The sequence below is a fragment of the Phascolarctos cinereus genome, unplaced genomic scaffold (assembly GCF_003287225.1).
Source record: "Phascolarctos cinereus isolate Bilbo 61053 unplaced genomic scaffold, phaCin_HiC Scaffold_726;HRSCAF=1367, whole genome shotgun sequence".
NCBI classification, from domain to species: Eukaryota; Metazoa; Chordata; class Mammalia; order Diprotodontia; family Phascolarctidae; genus Phascolarctos; species Phascolarctos cinereus.
This window is the reverse complement of record NW_027556098.1, coordinates 356,910,519-356,933,341: the sequence shown is the minus strand read 5'-3', so window position 1 is coordinate 356,933,341 and position 22,823 is coordinate 356,910,519. Positions and strand designations below refer to the sequence as shown.

The 22,823-nt window shown below is 43.6% G+C and overlaps 1 protein-coding gene across 1 annotated transcript in view; it reads left to right on the top strand.

Annotated features, from left to right (window-relative positions):
• The window catches only part of KIAA0319L (KIAA0319 like), an 86,766-nt gene extending 63,966 nt beyond the window's left edge, over positions 1 to 22,800 (top strand). The window contains exons 12-21 of the mRNA XM_020983695.2: positions 1,972 to 2,104; positions 4,168 to 4,316; positions 7,813 to 7,964; positions 8,307 to 8,445; positions 10,549 to 10,708; positions 11,239 to 11,381; positions 12,516 to 12,638; positions 13,292 to 13,382; positions 14,158 to 14,249; positions 20,971 to 22,800. Of these exons, the coding sequence (XP_020839354.1) occupies positions 1,972 to 2,104; positions 4,168 to 4,316; positions 7,813 to 7,964; positions 8,307 to 8,445; positions 10,549 to 10,708; positions 11,239 to 11,381; positions 12,516 to 12,638; positions 13,292 to 13,382; positions 14,158 to 14,249; positions 20,971 to 21,158 (1,370 nt within the window). The 3' untranslated portion in view covers positions 21,159 to 22,800. The remainder of the gene's footprint in view (positions 1 to 1,971; positions 2,105 to 4,167; positions 4,317 to 7,812; positions 7,965 to 8,306; positions 8,446 to 10,548; positions 10,709 to 11,238; positions 11,382 to 12,515; positions 12,639 to 13,291; positions 13,383 to 14,157; positions 14,250 to 20,970) is intronic.
• Positions 22,801 to 22,823: the final 23 nt, after the last annotated feature.

The following is a 22,823-nucleotide window of genomic DNA, read 5'->3' as shown; positions in this document are numbered from 1 at the left end:
TTCTAATTATTCTAATTATTTTATTGTTTTGCACATGACATGCATTTTTTCTTTCACAGAAATGGTTATCAGCTCTTTATAATGGTCTTTTAGCCTGTGTCACACTGTAGAAAGATCAGTAGCAACTCCTCAAGTTATTAACTTCCTCTGGAAGTCTTTATTAAAGCACTGAGTGACTTTTGCAGCGATATTTTCAGTCCTTAGCATTGTTTTTTCATTTTTGACTATACTTTGTTTTATGCTTTTATGCAACTGATGCTGTTTTGGTGTGTGCTTGAATGATCCTTGAGGTACTTGACTTCCCCAGATCAACAGCCAATAATACAATATCACCAATGGTCATTTAAATGTGTTCTTTAAGAGCTAACAATTTTGCATGTTTCCTTGGAATGATATCCATTATTGAAAATACAACAAAAGAGAGCAATGAAACACATATGGAACCATATCTAGCACTCAACTGACAGAGAACTAAAATTAGAGAAATCATCCCAAGCCCATTTCATCTATCTGGTCAAAACAAGGTATTCTGAGTCAACCTAGTGTGAGCATACAGGAATGACCATTGGTGTCACAAGAGGAAACTATATCAAAATTGTTAAGTAATTCATACACTACTATAGATAACTGAGCCATGGCTCCAGCTCTAGATCTATGATTTTATGAAACCTACTGTTTCTCTCTACTAAACCACAGCTGCCTCCTAGCTCCTAGACCTTCGTTACTTTCTCCTAAAATACTACAGTAGCCCCTTAGGTGACTTCAGGCTTCTCCTGATTCAATCTGTCCTGCATGGCATTACTAGATTGACCTTTTTAAAATAGATTCTTTTCCTACAGGCCAGGATCTTAATGCTGAAAGTTAATTTACAGATCCTCTACTATAGTTCCCTCATTTTGCAAATGAGGAAAATGAGGACCCAGAGAGAGTAAATAATTTGCTCACGGTTATGTGGCATGGTTAGTGGGTCAGTTGAGACTAGAAGAACCCAGGTCTCCTAACTCCCATGCTCTGTCACTTCTCAGCTCAAAATTTTTCAATGCTTCTTTATTTCAAAAATAAATTCCTGCTTACCTTTTTAAGGCATTCCAGTGTCTGGCCTGACCCCATGTGTTCTTGGCTGGGCCTAACTTGGGCCAGTCCCTTGGTAGTTTCAGTTCAGTACTGGAATAAAATGAGACATTTGTAAGTCGCTCGACAGTTAACAAAAAGAAATTTACTTAGTTATAACAGAAAGGATACTCAGCAAGGACAGGCATTGAGAACATCTTGAGTTGATGGGCAATCCACTAGCCAAACATCTGAGAGCCACCCCCTGCAGCCTTTAGTCTTCTGAGCCTACCTAGTCCTGAAGAGGGTCTCTATACCTTTTAAGGAAAAACTACCCCAACTTGCATAGAGGGAGCAATTAAGATATCACTCCTACCATACCATCTCTCATCTTATTTTCCATTTCTCCTCATTTTACATCCTTTGCTCAGGTTGGTTGCTTCATTGTCCTGTAAACATTCAAGTTCATTTCTTCCTCTTTACCTTCATGCACGTGAAGTGTCTAACCTCTGACCTGAAATATCCTTCAAGGCCAAATCCTAAGCATCCTTCAAGATCTAATGTGAATCCTGCCTATTCCATAAGCTTCCTGAGCTCTCAATGACCTCCCTTTCAGAATTCCTGTAGCACCATACCAAACAGTCACTTAATTATGTACTCTCCTGTTCCTTGTTATTGTGTGTCCTGACCTAGATTGTAAGATCCTTGAGGGTAGGAACTATGTTTTCTCTATCCCCACAACACTTAATGGTGCTAAACACTTGCTAGGCACTATTAAATCGCATGGTTAATTGGTCTTAGAGAATCAGAGGGGAGGGGAGGGTCCTGGGCTTTCTCATCAGAGTCAGCAGAACATAAGTCCCATTTATAGCTCCTACAATCTAAGCTGGCCTGCTGTTGACATTGTAGCCTCTCTTCCAGAGAACAACAAGCCACCCCAGGCAGACGCTGGCCCAGATAAAGAACTGACCCTTCCTGTTGACAGCACAACTCTGGACGGTAGCAAAAGCCTGGATGACCAGAAAATCATCTCATACCTCTGGGAAAAAACACGGTGGGTATTGGCCCTAACATCCTTTAGCAGAGAACCTTGGGTCCCTTTGGAGTTTCACTTGCTGATGAGTGACTTTGAAAGATGATGTAATCCTAGACTACAGTTTTAAGAAATCGATGTTCTGACTTCTGCAGGGGGAGAAAAAAAACCACCTCTTCCCAGCCTCTGCTCCCTAGGTGGTACTGACTGGCCCTGGCATCATTGCAGATACAGCCCCATCTGCTGTAGAGTAGAGCTAAATTACACTTGAGAGTCAATAAGAAAGGAGTAATGGAGCTGAAAAGTCCTGTTTCTCAGAGTCAGCCGGGTGAGGCTCAGGGGGAAGGGCAGCAGTTAGACACCTGCTATTAAGGAGAATTGATGCAACATCTGCAAAATGAAAGCCTTGTTCTCAGTTATTGTTGTCTTAAAGACACCATTTACCACTTATGTTAGCCAGAGGCAAAGGGCACTGATCAAAAAAAGGCTGATTAAACTGGAATTGTTTAATCAGAACCATTCCTGGCCTTCACCATTCCTTTTAACTATTAAACCACAACAAACAGAACTCAGATTATGTGCAGGATGTGTGTGTGTGTGTGTGTGTGTGTTAAAAACTCCATCAAAAGCAAAGAAATTCCAGGAAAGAGACAGCTGTACATTTTAACTCTTGTTAATTTTTCAGGAGCAGCAGCAGGACTCACAGTTTTTTGTTTGTATTTGGGGGGGGCAAGGTCATAGCTTAAATTTGAAATTCCAAAGTTTCTTCCCTTCATCATTCAATCTTTCCCTCTTCTCCCCTCTGTGCTTCTCTTTCTCTCCCTCTGTCTCTCTGTCTCTTTCTCTCTCTCTCTCTCTCTCTCTCTCTCTCTCTCTCTCTCTCTCTCTCTCTCTCTCTCTCTCCCTCCCCCTCTCTCCCCCTTCTCCCCTTTCTTCCCCTCTCTCCCTTTTCTTTCTTTCCCTCCTCTTCTTTCCGTTCTCTTTTCCTTTCCTCCCCTTTTCTTCTCTTTGTGTTCTGCCTCTTTGTTTACCTACTGTTCCTTCGTTTATTGTATTTTAACTTTGCTGAAGATGATATTTTAGAAATCCTTGTTTTTGTCCTCTCTTGGTATTCTCCAAGGAGGTGATAGTATCACAGAGGAGAATCTGGCCTGGAGGGGAGCCACCTTGGTCAGAATTACCTCCTTTAAAAAAGCAACAGAAAATTTCAGAGGAGTTGTATTAAGGGTAGGTGATATCATCTTTATCTCCTTATACCGTAATTCCTTAGTGATGAGCTCATTGACACCACAAGATAGCCACCAGGAGGCTTTCTGTTAGAATGTCTTAGTGCCCACCCTCACCCCTTTCCTGGTTTCTGGGGCACAGGAGAAGTGAAATAGCTTCTTTATGGGGAAAAACAAAAAACTACAACAACAACAACAACAACAGAAACCCAGAAACTGAATAAGGAACTCATCATGGGATGTGCCTTGGTGCCCAAGGCAGGAGAGAGGTTATGCTTACCGAATTGCAGAGAATGGTAGCTGAATTTGATTGCTGGGAACTCATATGCCAACTTGGCCCTGGGCATTTTCTTAAATTTCCAATAAAAGTGATTTTGGCATAAGGTTAAAAAATAAATTTTTCATCTTTGCTGGCAGGAGCTATGCCAGCAAACGTACTGGGCCAGAAATGCTTTTCAATAACATATATCCTCACCTCACACTGTTTTCTGACCAGATACTGCCTTAGACCTCTCAGAGACTTTTATGAGTTGGAAAAATCAAAGCTTTAAATTTTTTTTTAAAGTTCTTGAATATTAAGAGAAAGTTCAGAAATGTTCAAAGTCTGGTGCCTGGGATTTTCTGATCAGCAGGTAGCTTGTATTTGGAAGCCAAATGTAATTTTATTGAAATGGAATATTTTAAAATGTTTCCTCTGAGGGTTTGAAAATAATAAGTTCCCTTTTTAACTAAGGAACAAATATGTAGGAGGCAGTCCTTGGCTGTAATGGTCATGGGACTGAAAGACTGCCTAAATCATTTTCCTGAGCATCAGCAGACAGGTAGAGACCAATCCTTTGCTTTTATTCCTTTCACTAGGGGCCCTGATGGTGTACGACTTGAAAATGCCAACAATTCCATAGCAACTGTGACTGGCCTCCAGGTGGGAACCTATATATTCACCCTGACTGTCAAAGATGAAAGGAACCTGCAGAGCCAAAGCTCCGTCAGTGTCATTGTCAAAGAAGGTATCTTCTTGTCTTGGGTAGGACTGAGTGAAGTGGGACTGACCCACTTTGTGTTGCACTACATTCATTTGGGGAGAAATCTATCTTATTTATTGGACTGGATTTCATTTGCATTTTACAGTGATTAAAAGCAGCAGACGGAACTGTTACTTGTTATCTAAATTGACCTATGTATGTGTGAAAGAGAGAGGGAGAGAGGTGAGGGGAGAGGGAGGGAAAGACAAAAGCAAGAGGGGGAAGGGAGACAGACAAGCAGAGACAGGGGAGGGAGAAAGAGAGAAAGGGGAGAAAGAAAGATGAGAAAGAAAAAAACATAGGGAGGGGGATGATAGGGAGAGGAAGAGAAAAAACTAGAGGTAAAGACTTTTCCTTTTTCTGAGGGGGAGCTACTGGGGGAGGGGGTCAGTGCAGTGCAGTCTTACTTTGCTTTGGTGCCTCACAAACAAGGCGATGATCTGACTCTCCTACTGACTTCAGTGACATCTGCTGTCAGACTTTATAGTGGCTGTTTCAAACCAGGCTCCTACAGCTGGTGGGGCTTTTTTTTAGTGGTTAGCAAGAGTCGTGTCAAGAGGAGAACACAGTATTTGCAATTTTTTCATCCATCTCTAATCTCCTAATCAGAAAAAGACATCAAACTTGTATGTAATGATAGTCAGATGTGGTCAATTTGAACACTCAGAAAAACTAAAGCTGTCAGTGGGACAAAAGAGGAAAGTATCTCTCTTTTTCTTTTCCTTTCTCTCTTCATTTACCTCCTTATTTTTCTCCTTTTACCCCCTCTCCCTCCTTCCTTTTCTCCTTTTTTTCCTTCCTTTTCCTCCCTTTACTCCTTAATTTTTCACTTTCCCCTCCCTCCTTTTTCTCTTATCCCCCTCCTTTCTTTTTCTCTGTACTTCTCCATCTTTTTTTCCCTCCTCCTTCCTATCCTTTCCCTCTTTATCCCCTCTTCCTTATATTTCCCTCCCTACTTCCTCATTCCTCCCTTCTATTTCTCCTGCCAGGTATTATCCCATTTCCTAAGCCAGCTGGCACTTACCTTCTTAGGTTCACATCCCTCTCTGGCTCACTCTTCCCCTCTCCCCTCTCTGTTCTCTCCCTCCCTCTTACTCCATGCTTTACCCACTCTCCCCTTGTTTAAAAAAATTTTTTTACCCATATCTGTTGTTTTTTATATCACTTAACATTTTCTTATTTACCCCTTTCCTCTCCCCCTCCCGGAAAGACATCCTTCATCATAAAGAATAAAAAAGAGGGTAAAAAATTAGCAAAACTAACCAACATGTCATCCAAGTCCAGCTTCATATATGTTGTTCCACACCTGTAGTTGGTCTCCATGTTTTCAAAGAAAGAAAGTCCTCTCTCTTTTCTTGTTTTCTCCCTCTTCTTTTTCTACTGACTGTTCCCCCCCTCTTTTTTTTGCCATTGAAATGCAAAACAATGGAAGGCTTGCTGGATTTGGAGTCAAAGGACCTATGTTTTAATCCCAACTCTGCCTTTTGCTACTTGTGTAACCTGGGGCAAATCCCTTTCTGGGACTCAATTTCTTCATCTATAAAATAAGGGCATTGGACTAGTGGACTTCTAATTTCCTTCTAGCTCTAGGTCTATGATGTTTTAAATCCCTTTTTAACCATATATCATATTGCATAGTAGTTCCCCCTTCTTTGAATCCTTTAACTACTCCAAGCTTTGCCAAACAAGTCTTTGCACAACTGGTTTTCCCATGGACAAACTATACTGAAGCCCAGTGTATTATAGATATCAGCAAAATGAAACCCAGATTCTCTTATTTTCTGAATCTTTGGCTTCCATTTGTTTTCGTTCTTAAGATCGTCTTTGTTATTTTGAACTTACATTTCTATATGCAAAAAAAAACAGAAAAGATGACTATATATACATAAAACTGTGAACTTCCATTATATAGTTTTTCCCTTAAAATTCACAAAGCTTTCCTGTTTATCACCTTCTAAACTTCCTTCTGTTCTCTTTTGTCTAAAGTTTCAATTTTTCATTGAGTTTCTTTTCTCTTTCTGCATCTTTATCATTACCCCACCAACCTATCTTCCTCCTTCCCAAGCCTTCCCTTATAATATATAAGTATAGTCAAAAATATAGCAAAACAAATCAATATGTTAGCTATGCCCAAAAACATGTCTTATTTAGTACCTCTGATCCATCATCTTTCTACCAAAGTCTGGGAGGATGACTCATCATCAGTTATCTCAAGTCATGATTGGTTTCCAGAGTGTGATTGACTAGAGTTCTATGGCTTTTTGAAGTTGTTTTACTTCATATTATTGTGATCCTATGTAAATTGTCATCCTGATTCTGTTTACTTCAAAAAACAAAAGTGAAACAGACCCTTTCCTCAAGGAGCTTACATCCTAACAGGAGAAAAACACACATCTGATCTAATCATGTACAAAAAGATAATTTTAGAGGGTCAGGTGCTAGCAGCTGGGGTGAGGAGGGGAGGGTTGGGGATAGGAAAGGCCTGCTGCAGAAGGTGTTGCTTCAGCTAAGTTTTGAAGGACATTGGATTCCAAGAGGCACAGCTGAGGATGGAGAGCATTCCAAGCATGCACCTAAATTGTGAGCTGGAGTGTTGTGTGTGTGAGGAACCCTTGAAGACTATAGAGATCCTGGAGGAGAGGGATATGTAAGAAGATCAGAGAGTTAATAAGGGGCTGGGAAGTGTTTTAAATGCCAAACATTTGGTATTTAATTTTTATTCCATTTAATTTTAATATCCTATTATACAGATAATAGGGAGCCACTGCATTTTTTTTTTAAGTTGAAGAATGATATGATCAGACCTGTACTTTAGGGAAGTCACTGTAGCAGTGTGGTAGCAGTGTGCAAGATGAGTTAGAGTAGGGAAGAGACTTACAGCATATAAACCAAAGATGAAAGGCAAGGGCCTGAACTAGTGTGATGGTGCTGTAAGTGAAGAGAAGGAATGTATTCCAGAGGTGTAAAGATACAAAGTGTAAGACTTAGCAACTCATTGTATATGTATATGGGGTGAATGAGAGTGAGGCATTTTCCTCTGTTTCTGACCTTTTGGGAGTGTATGCCTAGTTGTATTACTGAGTCAAAGGATACACACATAGTTTAGTGACTTCTTATGTGATAGTTCCAGATTGCTTTCCAGAGTGATTTCCATTTGCTTTTATCACACACTATCAAAGCAGAAAAATGGAGTCCTTAAGAGTGTGCATGGGTAACAAAGAGCTCAAAGAGCGTGAGCACAAAGATTTTTACCCTTGATTTAAGATGGCCCCAGAACTCATCTCTGTATGAGACAGGAAGTTCATGTCCTAATGAAGTGCTGACCTTAAATCTCTGGTACATAGAGTTAGTTGCTGGCATAGTTGTGTCTTCATAAAAATTGCCAAAAATGTTGATGTTTTGATATCTCCTTAAAATCATGGAAAATCAGTCTTTCCTTCTGGTATTTTAGATTTCCCTAAATGCTTTTCTCTTTGTGTAGAAATGAACAAGCCACCTGTGGCCAAAATAGTTGGGAATGTAGTAATAACTCTGCCCACTAACACAGCTGAGTTGGATGGATCCAGGTCCTCCGATGACAAGGGCATAGTCAGTTACCTCTGGACTAGGGATGAAGGAAGCCCAGCAGCAGGGGTAAGTATTCTGGTAATTGTGGCCTTTGATGTAAGGTGGGAGAGGAGCAGGTCCAAAATTTAAGCTCAGTCAACACACATTTATTAAGTATCTGTTATATGCCATGCACTTTACCAAATGTTCCCTCTTACTAAACTTAAAGTATAATTGTATGGCCATAGTTTTTCATAATTTTTTATTTTTCCTGTAATCCACTGAGAATTCAAATCAGGAATTGATCTGAATTGAAGTAGGAGGGTATAATGTAATATATAGTAGTAAGATGTTGTAGGGATCCTGAGAAGGAAATGGTAGTGGTGTTTTTTTTCCCCAAAAATGTCGTCTATATTATTCAACCCACAGGAAGTATTAAATCATTCTGACCATCACCCCATTCTATTCCTCTCCAACCTGGTGGAAGGAACTTACACATTTCACTTGAGAGTGACTGATGCAAAGGGTGAGAGTGACACAGACCGGACTACTGTGGATGTGAAGCCAGGTGAGTCCTTCTAGGGCCAGCACCTGAGGGAACAGTTAGTCTCGACCTTGAGGATGTCTCTTCTTGCCTTAGTACAGGGCTAGATATGATGTTTTGGGTCTTACTGTCCAATGGGTGGGACGCTAAGAGCATGGGATGGTTTGGTGATTTTGAGCACAGGGACATGGGTAGCTTGAGTCATGGTGCTTCATCAGAGCCCAGATGCAGAAAACAATTTATTTTTGTAAGTTAAGCCCGAGGCTTTATGTGACAGCTCACCGAAGGTAAAATAACTGGCATCCTTTAAGTTAGCAGATTTGCAGAAAGGAGATGTCCTTCTTAAATTGGAGCTTTGCGTCTTTTGTTTTGTTTCAAGGCTAATTTGTGCTATAGCTCTGGGGAGAGGGGAAGAATTTATCAGGGCCTTTTGCATTCCAGAGCATCTGGTAAGGAAGGAATGGTGACAGCCCACTCTTGAGTATTCAGGCTAACAATAGAAAGCTCAGGTATGGAAAGACTCCTCAGGCTGCAGTGGAGCTCAAGAAGTCATCTCATCTTCATCCTCCAGGCAGGGTGGTTAGCCTCTTCCAGACACTGGAGAAGCTTGCTGTTTATATGAAAACCACAGCTAATCTACTAATTATGCAAAGTATACATCAGAACATGCAAATTGTGCATCCAAATATATAAATGAGGTAGCTACTCTTGACAATGAAAGTTTTTACTTCTAAATGTAGAAACCAACAGTCTTTAATCACTTATTCAAAAGTAACCCAATAGAGAGCAACGTTATCCTAGTTAAAGATGCTTCCGCCATTTTGACATACCAGGGTTTCTTTGGAGCCAGGTTCTTATTGACAGGCCTCCTTTTTCTACCATTGCTGGTTATAGCACCTTCTTTCTTATAGAATCATGTGCGTTGGAGTTGGAAAGGACCTAAGAGGTCATCTAGATTATTTTACAGATGAGGAAACTGAGGCCTAGGTAAGGGCAATGACTCCCAAGGTCACATAAGTAGCAAGGAGCAGAGTCAGATCCCCTGATTCTAGATTCAGTGGGAGCTTTTTCCTCACTATGCCAGGGCAGGGTCCAGACAAAGTACTCTGAGGTCAAACAGATTTCATCTTAAGTGATATTTGTTCATGTCTTAAATTAATCCTCAGATTAATTAATTTAATTAATCCTTAAATTCTCCTCAGAAGATCCACCTAATATACTGGAAGCCTTCCTTTAGATCTTTTAATTTAATGTTATATGTGATAGTGCAATAAACAAATACCATCCATTAGTCTGGCTGCCCTTTCACTTTCCACTTATACCCAGCAAGTTTAGATAAAGACTGGAACAAAAATTTAGCCAAATTTATCCATTATTTAGTAAGCAGATCATTAAGAAGGGAACTAATTAACTCCCAAGGCAGTGCATTCCATTGATAAACAACTGTAATTATTAGGAAATTCTTTCTTATATGGACCTAAAATCTGCTTCCCTTTAACTTTTGTCTGTTGAGCCTAGTTTTTCCCATGAGGTCCAAGTTGAAGAAGTTTACTCTCTTTCCCCACGATAGCCCTTCAAATTGATGAAGACCATTACCTCAGTATGTTGAGTGAGCCTAAGCTACCCACTTCCTGCAATAGACAAGATCATTTAGACATCAGACTGCAAAGAAGATCATAATTTATAATTTGAAGTTCACCAAGCTTGCTCACCCAGCTGTTCTGCTGCTTCATTTCCAAATTTTACCCAATAAACCCCTTCAGGCAGGCCCCAGGGCAGAGTCCAGGCATGATCTTTAAATATTATATATAGGGAATCATCCACAGCTTCTTGACCCTGGAAGGAGGCCACCTACAATTCTAAGGAACCTTTCTGCCACCTCCTTTCTTGTGTGCCAGAGTAAATGTCTAAAGGCATCGTAAGGGCAGCTAGGTGGCACAGTGGATAGAGCACTGGCCCTGAAGTCAGGAGGACTTGAGTTCAAACCTAGTCTCAGACACTTACTAGCTCTGTGATCCTTGGTCAAGTCACTTAACCACAGTTGCCTCAGAACAAAAAAATGAAGGTATTGTGTCTTTTGGGAAGTGTGCTGACTATTTTGCTCTGCTTGCTCTCTGTGCTTTACAGACCCCAGGAAGAACAACCTGGTGGAGATGATCCTGGACGTCAATGTCAGCCAACTGACAGAGAGGCAGAAGGGGATGTTCATTCGGCAGATTGGTGTCCTCCTGGGGGTGTTGGATTCTGACATCACTGTGCAAAAGATCCAGCCATATACAGAGCAGAGGTGGGGATGGGGGAGAGGAGACAGTCAAGGGGCCAGGCTTCTACTAAGCAATAATAGCACTGGAGAGGCCTAGGTTTCTTCATTTTGAGCCTATCACAGCAAAGGGAGAAAGTCCCCAAGTCTTCTGTGGTAACAATCTGTCTCTTAGCTCTAGAATGTCTCTCTCTAGAATTTCCAGCCTCACCAGACAAAAATAATTAATCAAATCTAGCCTATCCTAACAGGGCAGCTAGGTGGTACAGTGGTTAGAGTGCTGGACTTGGAGTTAGGAAGACCTGTGTTCCAATCCTGCCTCAGACACTTCCTAGCTGTGTGACTGTAAGCAAGTCACTGAACCTCTCTGGATCTCAATTTCCTCATTTGTAAAATGGAGGGGTTATACTCCATGACCCCTGTGGTTCCTTCCAGCTCTAAATCTGTAGTCTTAAGATGCAGAGATCTTACCTAGCCTTTGCTGACCCATTTAGAAAGGGCCTCTAGTGTCAGCATCAGATCCCATTGACTTTTTCCTGGGTTGCATTTTCTCACAGCACGAAGATGGTGTTTTTTGTACAGAATGAGCCTCCACACCAGATATTTAAAGGCCATGATGTTGCAGCGATGCTAAAGAGTGAGCTGAGAAAGCAGCAAACAGATTTCCTGATTTTTCGGGCCCTGGAAATCAATACTGTCAGTGAGTAGTTCTGGGCCATGGGAACAGAAAACCCTTACTCCACAACCCAGGGATCTGTCAGAAAAACCTTTGTCATTCTTCCCTTCCTATGGAAGGTGAAATCCAAAGGGTCGTTCTTATTGGCTTGGATTCTTGATGTTGATAAGATTTTGACTGGTATTCGTATTGATGCCCAAGAGAGTTCTCATGATATGATGGATAGAGAGAGCTGTCTTTGGGGTCAGGAGAACCTGACTTCAAGGGCCACCTCTGATTTTTACTGGCTGTGTGGCCCAGGGCAAGTCTCTTCACTTTACAAGAAGCCTTTCCCAGTCCCCTTTACTAGTGCTTTCCCTCTGTGATGATCTCCATTTCCATCCTGTCTGTGACTTGTCTGACTTAGTTGTTTGCATGTTGTCTCCCCCATGGGACTGCGAGCTCCTGGAGAACAGGGGCAGTCTTTTACTTTCCTTTGTATCTCCAACTCTCGGCATAGCACCTGGCATACAGTAGGTACTTATTAAATGTTCATGACTTGACTTAACCTTTAAGTGCTCTAGGCAACTCCCTGCAGTTGTAGAACAGGTACCAGTCTGCTTTGGTGGAGGGAATTTCCTCAATGGAAATTCCTAATACCAATGAACTCATAGATCCACGTCAGAACAAATAATAATAAAACAAACTCCATTATGAAGTTACTCACCAGCCTCTGAGCTTGGGTTACTGTGTGGGTCAAATTGTGTTCTCCCTGTAGGTGGTGATGTCTCACTGCCCATGGCCTGTAGCATAAGCATCGAGTCTTTGCTCAAACACCCTTGGGATGACAGGACTTTGCTGTACAACAGCAAGCATTGATGAAGTCCTCACCAGATACATTGGAAGCATCTTGGTGTGAACTTCTACAGATGAAAAATATCTTGTGAAGGGCTTTGAAAACCTTAAAGGCTGTTTAAAGATCAGCCCTTGTTCTGATTGTTGTGGCTTTATCCAGTCATGTGTATTAGAGCAGCCACCCAGGCCAGCCAGAGAGCAAGCAGAGCAAAATGCACCCTTGGAGCATTCTGCACTTTGCCCTGAGAATCAGAAGTCCTCTCTCCTGCTAGCTTGGCTAACAACTTGGCTTTTTTAGTGACTTCCCTTCCCTTCTCCCATCAGCTTGTCAATTGAACTGCTCTGATCATGGCCGCTGCGATTCTTTCACCAAGCGCTGTATCTGCGACCCTTTTTGGATGGAGAACTTCATTAAAGTGCAGCTGAAAGATGGAGAGAGCAACTGCGGTATGTGCCCCTTGGAGCTCAGTTAGCTGAATTTAGCATTGATCTTGTCTCTGAGGTGAGCAGGCATATTGGGCTGACAATGGAGATTAGCTTTGGGCATTTCTATTCCCCTTATGTACACACTTGTTCCTTAAGGTCTGGGCAAAGTCTAAGAATAAGAATAAAATGAATTGTGTGTAAGATGAGCGAAGCACTTAAGTAAGATGAGGCCTACTGATAGGCAGGGTCTTTCTGAAATTCATCAGTGTGATTTGTCTTTGTTTTTCCTCTATCACAGAAGTAGCTTTCCATTTATCTATAATTCTCTATGTCAGCCATCCATATCTCTCCAATATCCTTATGTGCTTTTGGAAGCCACAGTAATGACAGCCAATGAACTTTCAGGACTTCCCCCAACAGTGCCTACGGGTCCTTCCTTCTTATGCACAAAGGGATAAGCTCTGACCTTCCCTGGAGATTCCTAAGACTGTTCTGGAAATGGGTCCATTTCTTTCCATTGGGTCCTGATCTTGCATTCCAGACTCATATTCCCTTCTGGTTCTTACCTGCACCTACAAATGTCCACCTTTACATTCGCTTTCAACAGCAAGGAAGCAGTTGCCCTGGCCCCATCTCTACCTTCCCAACCCTTATTTTGTAGTTTTCCTCTACAGAATGGAGCGTCCTCTATGTCATCATTGCCTCGTTTGTCATTATTGTTGCACTGGGGATCCTGTCCTGGACTATGGTCTGCTGCTGTAAGAGGTAAGACAGGAAAGGACCCAGGATGCTGCTAACTTCTCCCCACAACTTAAAACTATGTGTAACTAGCTATTGTCTTCCTTTTTTACATTATAATTGTCACAGCCACATTGTTACAGTGACTTTGGCATTCTGAGGATATAGTTAAGAACTAGTTGCCATTACACTGTCATCAAGGTCACTGCCCTCTTTTCCCCAATGTGAGAGGATTAGGGCAGCAAAATTTGCTCTGAGTGGCTGGTATTTGAAGAGAAAACATGACTTTCTGCCTCTTTCCTTAACCTGTCAGCCTGTGAGGCCTGGCATACGTCTTTAAATACTGTGCTACCTGTCCAGGCCTGGAGCCTCCTTCATCAGCCCTGATCCAAGTTGTTATTATGCCTTCCTCCCTTTTTTGCACTCTGTGGTAAAACCAAGCTAACATTCCAACTGTCCCTTGCACAATATTCCATTTCCCATCTCTGTACCTTTGCACTGCCTTGGCTGTCCCCCATACCCAGAATGCACTCCCACCTTATCTTCACCTCTTGGTGTCCCTGTTTCCTTCTACCCTTTGTGCTAGTGACACCTTTCTTGATCTCCCCTTGCTCCTAGTGCTTCCTCCACTTCATCCAACATTGATTTTGTATATGCTTACTCGTGTGCGTGTTGTCTCCCCTGAAACAACGTGAGCACCTTACGGTCAGGAACTGTTTCCGTTTGGTCTCTGTAGCACCAGCACCTCACTGAGAGCGACTGGCGCGTGGTAAACAATCAATGCTTGTTGACTGTTTTCTAGGCGAAAAGGGAAACCCAAGAGGAAGAGCAAGTACAAGATCTTGGATGCCACAGATCAGGAAAGTCTGGAGCTAAAACCAAACCCCAGAGCAGGTAATCCTTCTCCAGGGCAGTCATTTGAAGCTAGGGCAAGGAAGTTTTTTATCCTGCCTGATCAAAATAAAAGTGTCTGAATCTGGACCAAGTCAGCAGAATACTGTTCACCTGACCTTCATTCTTTGAAGTGCATATGATGTTCTGTAGGGAGGACAGACTTGGTGGTGAGAACTCCAGGAGGACCTCTGGTTAGCTACCTCTGTTACATAGAGCTGAAGTGAATTAGCCCACTGGATGGAGAAGAGCCAAGACATCCCCAAGGTTGGAGGAATGACATCTGAGGGTGCTGACTGAAAGCTTGGAAAGACCGTGGAGAGCCAGAGAGGTTTGCTGCAGATTAGGAAATGAGCATATATCCCAATTTTCTTATTTTTTAAGTAGAGGATGGAGGCTTGAAGTCTTCAAATTTTGGACCAGTGAACTTGAACTTGATTCTGGCAAAATCTTAGAATGTGAAAGGATGATTTTGAACAACTGAATGGGGAGCAGTAAATACTAAAAACTAGCATAGCATTATCACAAACTGTTTGGTCAGACTACTCTCAGGGAAATTAGGCTGGCAGTTATCATGAGAAGTGCTGTAAATATGGGTAGTATGCCTGGATTTCATCAGAGCAGTTGATAGTTTCTCATTACTGTCCATGTAAACAAGTTGGAGAGATGTTGGTGATGGATTTAGAACTGGTTGAATGCTCAGACCTCTGGCTGTCATCTAATGGTTTTTTTCAGGGTACCTGAAGAGTGGGCCTTGGTGGGCAGTGTCAGTTTAGCAGGAGTTCTCTAGTGGAATGCCTCAAGGATCTAATTTTTGGCCTTGTGTTGCTTAACATTTTTATTATCGGTTTGGGTATTAGCATAGAAAGCATGCTTGTCAGATATGCAGATGACATAAATGTAGATGAGAGAACTGACAGATTGGATAATTGAACAGAAATGGCACAGTGGAAAGAATGCTGAATTTTAACCTCAGGCAAGTCACAGCCTCTCTGGGCCTTAGTTTTCTCATCTATAAAATGAGAGGAGATTGGGTTAGATGACCTTTGAGGTCTCTTTTGGCTCTAAATCTATGATCCTATGAAATATAAAATACTTAACTGAGAAAGGAAAGGTAAGGAGAGAGGGTGTGGCTACAGAACGACTCCTGTGAACGAAATCTAGTAATTTTAGTGGACTCCAAGCCCAGTGTCTATCACCAGTGTGATTTGACTACTAGAAAAGTTCATATAGTCTTAGGCTAAATTAAGAGAGGTGAGCATAGTGTCCAGAAATAGGGAAGTGATGATCCATCCCATTATAATCTTCCCTAGTCAAATTACATCTGAAGAAATATACCATCTTTTGGGCACTACGTTTTAGAAAGGACATAGATAAATTGGAATATGTCTGGAGAAGGACAACCAAGGTAGTAAAACAACTCGAGTTCGTGCCTTTTGAGGGTCAGGTGAAGGAAATGGGGATATTTAGCCTAGAGAACAGTTTGGGAGGGCAGGGGGGACAAGTATATAACTGTCTCTAAGTACTGAAAGTCATGTAGAAGAGGAGTTAGATTTCATTCTACTCGGCCCTAGAGGACAGAGCTAAGAGCAATAGGTAGATATAAGGGAAAACTTACGAACAGTTAGTTAGATCTATCCAAAATAGTGGGATGACTGCCTTGGGAAGTGTCAATTTTCCTATCCCTAGAGATACTTAAGCAAAGATTAGATGACTCCCTGTCAAGAATGATATAGAGAGGATTTGTCCTCAGGTGCAGGTTGGACTAGATGCCCCACCGGTCCCTGCCAGCCCTGGGAATCTGTGATTCTGCAGGGGTTGGATGGGTCTGCCACAGCAGGTCATAGACCTAAGGCACAATCGAAGAGGTAGCTAAGACTTGGAGGCTATAAGGAGAACCAGAAAAGGAGTCTGGGGCAATCGGCCCGCCCTGCCCGGGCTCCCTCTGCTTCCTGTTAGTACCTAAAGTCTTTCCTTCCTGTCCATCCCGCAGGAGACCAGCACTTTGGCCCTCCCTTTTCTGTCCTGGGACCCAGCTTTTGGGAGCTTGGGACTTGGACAGGTTGCCCTTCCAAGTGCACTAGTTACTGGTTCTGGCCAAGTCTCAGAGTGGTGCTGCTAGTGAGAAGAAGCGTAGATAGGGCTCTTATCCAGTTAGCCACCCTCAACTCCCTTTCTGGTTCTTACGTGCAATACTGGACCTCCCAACTGTGTACCTTTGCCTTCGCTGTTCCCCGTGCCTGGAGTGCTCTCCTTCCTTGCCTCCACCTCCTGGCTTCCTTCAGAACTCCGCTTACATCCCACCATTCCAGGTCTCCCTCCTGCCTCCACCAGTGCCTTCCCTTTACCTTTCTTCCACACTATATGTGCTTATATTCTCATGGTTTTTTGCCAGTCATCCTGCAATTACCCTTCCCCCCATCCCCACCCCATTAGAATGTGACCTCTTTGATGACAGGGAACCTTGTTTTGGTATTTTTTTCCTTAATGACAGGGAGTCATTAACACAGTGTCTGGCACATTGTAAGCACTTAAAAAAATGTTTGTTGTCCGACTGCCCTGGCCTCTGTCATCAGCCTCCTCCCTGAATTCCTCTTTTCCCACTAGAATGCTTGGTCCATTTTCTTCCCATCTTTTTGCACCTGTACTTTCAGGCAATGTCTCAGCAGCCCAGTATGTGAGGAGCTTCCCCCTCAGCTCTGGGATTCCTTTATCTGTATGGCCACTGGAGTCCCTTCCAGCTCTCTGATGTTGTGGTAGGCATCTAGCAGAGAGGCTTCTCTAGGAGCCAGGGCTCATCTTCTACATGGCTCCTGCCTTCAGAAGGTCCAGCAGCAGCACAAGCCCATCAAAATCATTGTAGTGATGGACCTAGGAGAGGCTGAGCTGGGTCTCCTTACCAGAAATTGTCACCTGATGTGCTATCTCCATTTCATCCTGGTACCCACAAAGTCCACAGCCCTAGTGTGATGTGTGTCTCTGAGCTGGGATAGCTGTACATCCAGTCTGACTCCCTCATTTTACAGATAAAGAAACGAAGGCCCCAAGAGGAGTATGAGCTGGCCAAGATCATATGGATGGCACAGTCCAGGTTCAAAGTCCAGGCCTCTCACTTCTAACCCAGTCCCCTTTCCACTCTACCCTGCTGCCTCAATTTCAGTTAAAAGTGTTTATTTAGCAAGCCTTGTGTCTGACCCTGCTGGGAAGGATCCGAAAATAAACTCCCTTGCCTTAAGGAGCTCCTGATCTCCTTGAGCAGATTACTTTGAATGACAGCCTGAGACAGACTGAGGAAGAGTTTGGACTTTATCCAAATGGGAGTCATTGAAGGTTTCTGAGCAGGGGAGTAGGCCATGGAAGATGGATTGGAAAGAGGAGTGATTGGAGGCAGCACAAGTTAGGTTAATGCTGTAAGCCAGGTGAGGTAATGAGGGCCCGGATTTGAGTGGTGGGCTGTGGGAATGGGGAAGAAGGAATAAATATCGGGGGCGAGAGAGAAGATGAGGCTTTGAACCTGTATGACTGGGCTATTAACAGAGAGAAGTCATTTTGGAGTAAGTAACAATTATAAGTTTGGTTTTCTTCGTACTGAACTTCCCAACACCAGGACATACAAATGGAACAATCAGGGGAAAGAGCTCTGGCTCTGGAGTTAGAGGACCTGGGTCAGAATCTTGGCATTGCTGCCACTTAGCCTCTCTGGGCCTCAGTTCCTCACTTGCAAAATGAGGTTGGACTCTAGGAGCCTTTCCAGCTCTGAGTCTGTGCCCTTGTAGCCTAAGACCACCTGCTTCCAGGAAGCAGTGCCAAGATGCAGCATGGGACAGTGCCCAGGAAAGATCTGAGGGCTAGGGATGCCAGTTTCAACCCAACTTACTTGTGAAGTATCTACTATGTGTAAGGCACTGCGCAGATATTGGGGGTACAAAGAAAAAAAGTAGTCTGTTTCAAGCCACTTACGTTCTCTTGGGAATGTGGCATCAATTTCAGGAGGGAGATAGGAGTAACCATTGTGGGATGAGGGAAGGTCAGTACCTGAGCTGAGCATAGAAAGAAGTTCAGGTAGAGATGAAACGGAAGTACATGTAAGTCACGACGGCCGACTTGTGCGGGGGAGACGGGGTGTTGAGTTTGAGGGGTAAGGAAACAGTCCTGTTGGTTAGAACATCAGGTATTTATAAGGGAGCAGTCTGAAGTAAGACTGCAGAGAGTAGACTGGAACCAGATCATAGAGAGCCTTGAATGCCATGCTGAGGAGTTAGTATTTTTCATAGAGGCAGTAGGGAGCCAGTGGAGGTTTTTTGTGCAAGCAGGTGATTTTGGCAGCTGTGTGGAGATTGGAGGAGAAACAGGATAGAGGTATCATAGGAACCGAGAGAGAAGAGAGCATCTAGAAGGAAAGAGCAGTTGATATTGTTAAAAGTCATAAAAAGGTGAAGGAAGTTGAGGGCAGAGAAGAGGTCATCCCCAGATTTAGAAGAGATCATTAGTAATCACTGAGAGAGCAATTTCAGTAGAGTGGCAGAGTTGAAAGCCAGAAGGAATTCAAGGGACTGAGGGATTATTGGATAGTAAGGATGAGGAGGCAGCTTGAGGAAATGGCACGGTCAGGTAAAGGTTTTAAGAATGCAAGATGGGGGCAGCTAGGTGGCGCAGTGAATAGAGGACTAGCCCTGGAGTCAGGAGGACCTGAGTTCAAATCCGGCCTCAGACACCTTCTTCCTAGCTGTGTGACTCTGGGCAAGTCACTTAACCCCAGTTGCCTCACAGAAAAAAAAAAAAAAAGAATGCAGGAGTCCTGGGCATGTTTGTATGCAGTGAAGAAAGAGCTGGTAGTTAAGGAGAGAGTGAAGAAGCAGAAATGGAATGATTGGTGGGTTCAGCTGCTGGAGGATGTGGAAAGGGATGTGATCAGGTTGAGGGACAATGGTTTGGAGTTGACAAGAAGAGACATCTCTTCCTCAGAAACAAGAATAAAGAAAGAGAAGAAGAAGAAGAAAAGTGTGGAGGGTTTCAAAGTGTGGAGTAGAGGAGATAAGAGATTCTCTTTTCTCATTTAAGTAGAAGGTAAGACCTTCTGTCTCGTGAGAAGAGAATTGTGTATAGGAATGGCATAAAGGTAATCAATTAGGGAAGAAAAAAAGATCACCATTACAATATTGAGTACCCAGTTGAGATTGTGCTACATAAATTTGTAAGGGACCTATTTGGCACATTTGTACATTTTCCTCCAATGGCATTAAGCTGCAAAGAACTAGGAGATGGTAAAGATCACTAGGTTTGACATTTGCCAGAGGGTGGATTGTGGAAGGAAAAGCCAGCAAGATATTGAAAGAAGGGTGACCCTGGGATCAAAGAGGATTATGAGGCCAGAACAGGGAGATAAACTGGGAGGAATGGAGGGACCAGAAGTCTTAGTAAGAACAAAGAATCAGAAGGAAAGAAAAGGGATTGTGATCAGAGAAGGCAATTTCAAGGTCATGGAATGGAATAGGAGTGGCTGAGATTTCTAAGGACTCGGGACTGAACTTTAGGTAATCCACATGTTTCCTCCAGTGGGAGGAAATGAATGAAGGAGACAAAGGAAGACTTGTTAGAGAAGTAAGGAAAAGCAAGGCATCCTCATGGCTTAGAAGCTGGGAAAAGAAAGAATCTTAAATAAGGAAGAGGAGTTCACAGTGCCACTGCTCCATCCCTGCTGGAGAGAGCTAAGAATTGAGGAAGGCCCCACTGCTCTGTTGGAGTTTGGGGGATGTTTCAGGAAAATAGTGCAAACAGAAGCAAGAGCACAGGTGACTCTAGAGTGGGAGATGGTAAATGGAAAAACAGAAGCTATAGGGGACACCTGGGCATTTTGTTGGCAGAGGTGGGGAGAGCCAACAGGGAAAGAAACAGAAAATGCATGTGATAACAGCATGATGGGAGGAACAAGGTTGTAGAGAAAGCAAGAATACATGGGATTAAGCATAGTTAATGATAATTCCTTAGTGAGACAAAAAGAGTCACCTCTTCCTTTGGGATAAGATGAGGGAATAAAAAAAAAAGTTCAGATGCAAAGGAAGAAAAACGAACGAGCTCACTTTGGGCAGTATCAGTCCTGAGTAAAGTTGGAAGCACAAAGCTCCTGAATGTTGGTGAGCTGATTCATTAGAATGGGAAAGGTTTGGAACAGTTGTTGGTATGAATTTGGTTGGACAACCAACAAAAGATAAATAAAAGGATTGCTGACCAGATGACCAGATGAGGCTGGAGGGTGAGGAGAGGGGGGAACTTGTCTATAGCTACAGAGTGTCCAGCAGGTGTGTGTGAAGGCCAAGCTGTTCCTTGCCATCTTCCACAAGGGAGTGGTCTTTGACCTGGGAGCCAGTGGAGAAAGTAGGCAGAGTGAATCCTGGGTCTCAGGGATGAGCCCAAATGATGTGCTTTGAAGCCAGAAACACCTCATGCCTTGCTGGCTTGTGAATGTTCCTTCTGAACAGATTGGGCTGTGGACCCCAGAGTTCCTTTGACCATTCTGTTCCTTGGATTTGCTGGAGCATACTTGTGGCTTGTCCCTCTCTTTAGCCTCAGTATCTTCTTTGAGTGCTTTTGGGAGGACTTCCTAGTTATCTCAGTGCTGTGGCTTCTCTTGAGGGTAAGCAGAGGGTTGGGACAACAAGTGTTGCCCCAGATTTTCCTCCTTTTCTCCCATCCTCCTTGCTTCTTACACTCATCTTCTTTACAGGTAACAAGCAGAAGGTACCCATCCTGAACAGTAGCCTGATGCACTCCGAGTCCGAACTGGATAGTGATGAAGCTATCTTTACCTGGCCTGACCGAGAGAAGGGCCGATTACTTCGTGGCCAGAATGGCTCTCTGCGCAATGGACAGGCTCCACTCAAGCCCAAGACCCCCAGAGAGGAGATCTTGTAGCCAGCCTGTGTCCTTGAGAGGAACAGGAAGCAAGGGAGCAGAGGGGAGACAGGAAATGTCTCTGCTGTAGGGAGGAGGGGACAATGAAAGCTTGAGAGGTCCAGGCTGCTAAGTCATTTTCTAGACCGTGTGTGTGTGTGTGTGTGTGTGTGTGTGTGTGTGTGTGTTCATTCCATTCTTTCTCCTGTATTCTCTCCTCTCCCTCCCTTCCCCAATTCTGAACAGAACTGGTTGTACTTGAATCCAGACATCTCTAAAGAACTCCAGAGGAAACTGTGAATGAAGAGACTTCCTCTTCCCCAGGACTTAGCACCCAACCAAAAGGACCTCTATGAGCTGCTCAGCTCAGGACCCCTTCTTCTTGGGGAAGGACAGCGCAGGATGGGGGAGGACAGAGTTGTAAGCAGTTCTGGAGGTGTCATTCCAGGGGAGCTTCCAGCCTGCCCTGTCTTCCTTCATTCCCTCCTCTTCTCCTCGCCTCCCCCGCCCCATCCTTGGATGTGGCTGCTTTCTTCTCTTGTCCTGAGTCCTTCCTAGAGCCTAGACTGGCAGGCCCCAAGGAAAAGTAGCACAGCAGAACCTCTTCCTCTCCCCCCTGCCCCATCCCTCCAGATAGAACTCTAGGATCCTAATGCCCATGGGACAGCTTGGAATATGAACCTTTGGGGGTGTGTGTTTAAATTATTTGTCGTTTCACTGAAATGAAGAGAACTGAGCCCCCTCCTTGGGCACTGATGGAGCAAGGCTATGGGTGAGAGGCAGCTCTGATTGTTTTATGCACTAGGTTTTCCCCTTGAGAGCCCAGGCTTATTCATCAGGGACTCTTCCCTCTGCCCTGCCACCACCGCTGCCCTCTGCTCATTCTGTCAGATGTGGAGTGCTCGCTGTCTACCAGCATCTTTGGGGCCCCTAGTGATGGGAGCACAGTGGCCTATGTATCCTCTGGTCATCTGAGCCTTGGTTCCATCCACTTCAGTCAGTCTTTTTCTCCACTTACACACTAGGGAAGGAGAGGGGAAGGTTGCCTGATGGACAGGGCTGTGCCCATTCATTTCAGGGTGACTGCATATCTGATGCTCTTTTAGTTCCCATTGCTGACCTGCTTTCAGAGCAAGCATCTGGCAAGTGCCTACTCTGTGGTCGATTCACCTGAGCCTGAGGGACTTGTGCCCCACATTCCTCCCATTCTGGCTCATGGGCAATTTCCTCAAGCCTCCCTCCCTGTTCTGCAAGGCTGACGTCAGAATGAAGGTAGTCACTGGAATTGGCAGACATGTAGCAGCAGCAGTGTGTGTGTGTGTGTGTGTGTGTGTGCACGCATGATACAGATGAGAATGAGGACTTTTCCTCATCGCTATTTTCTCACTGTGTATCACTGTTTCATTCTCCATCAGAATGTCACTCCTTGTCTATTGGACCTGTTTGCACACTCCAGGGCCCAATTCTTTGCCTGGAAGATTCTCCTTGGGCAAGGAGGCCTGTTGTGCATCTCTGCCTTGCTGAAGACAGCTTTGCCCTCTATTTCTGGGCGCTGGAGGTTTTGAGGGAAAACTTTTTTTTTTTTTTAAGAAAAAAAAATTTATACTACTGCACTACAGACTTGTTGTGAAATGATTAAACATGCTATTTAATTTTTCTTGTAGCCCACTGAATGTAGTCATGCCT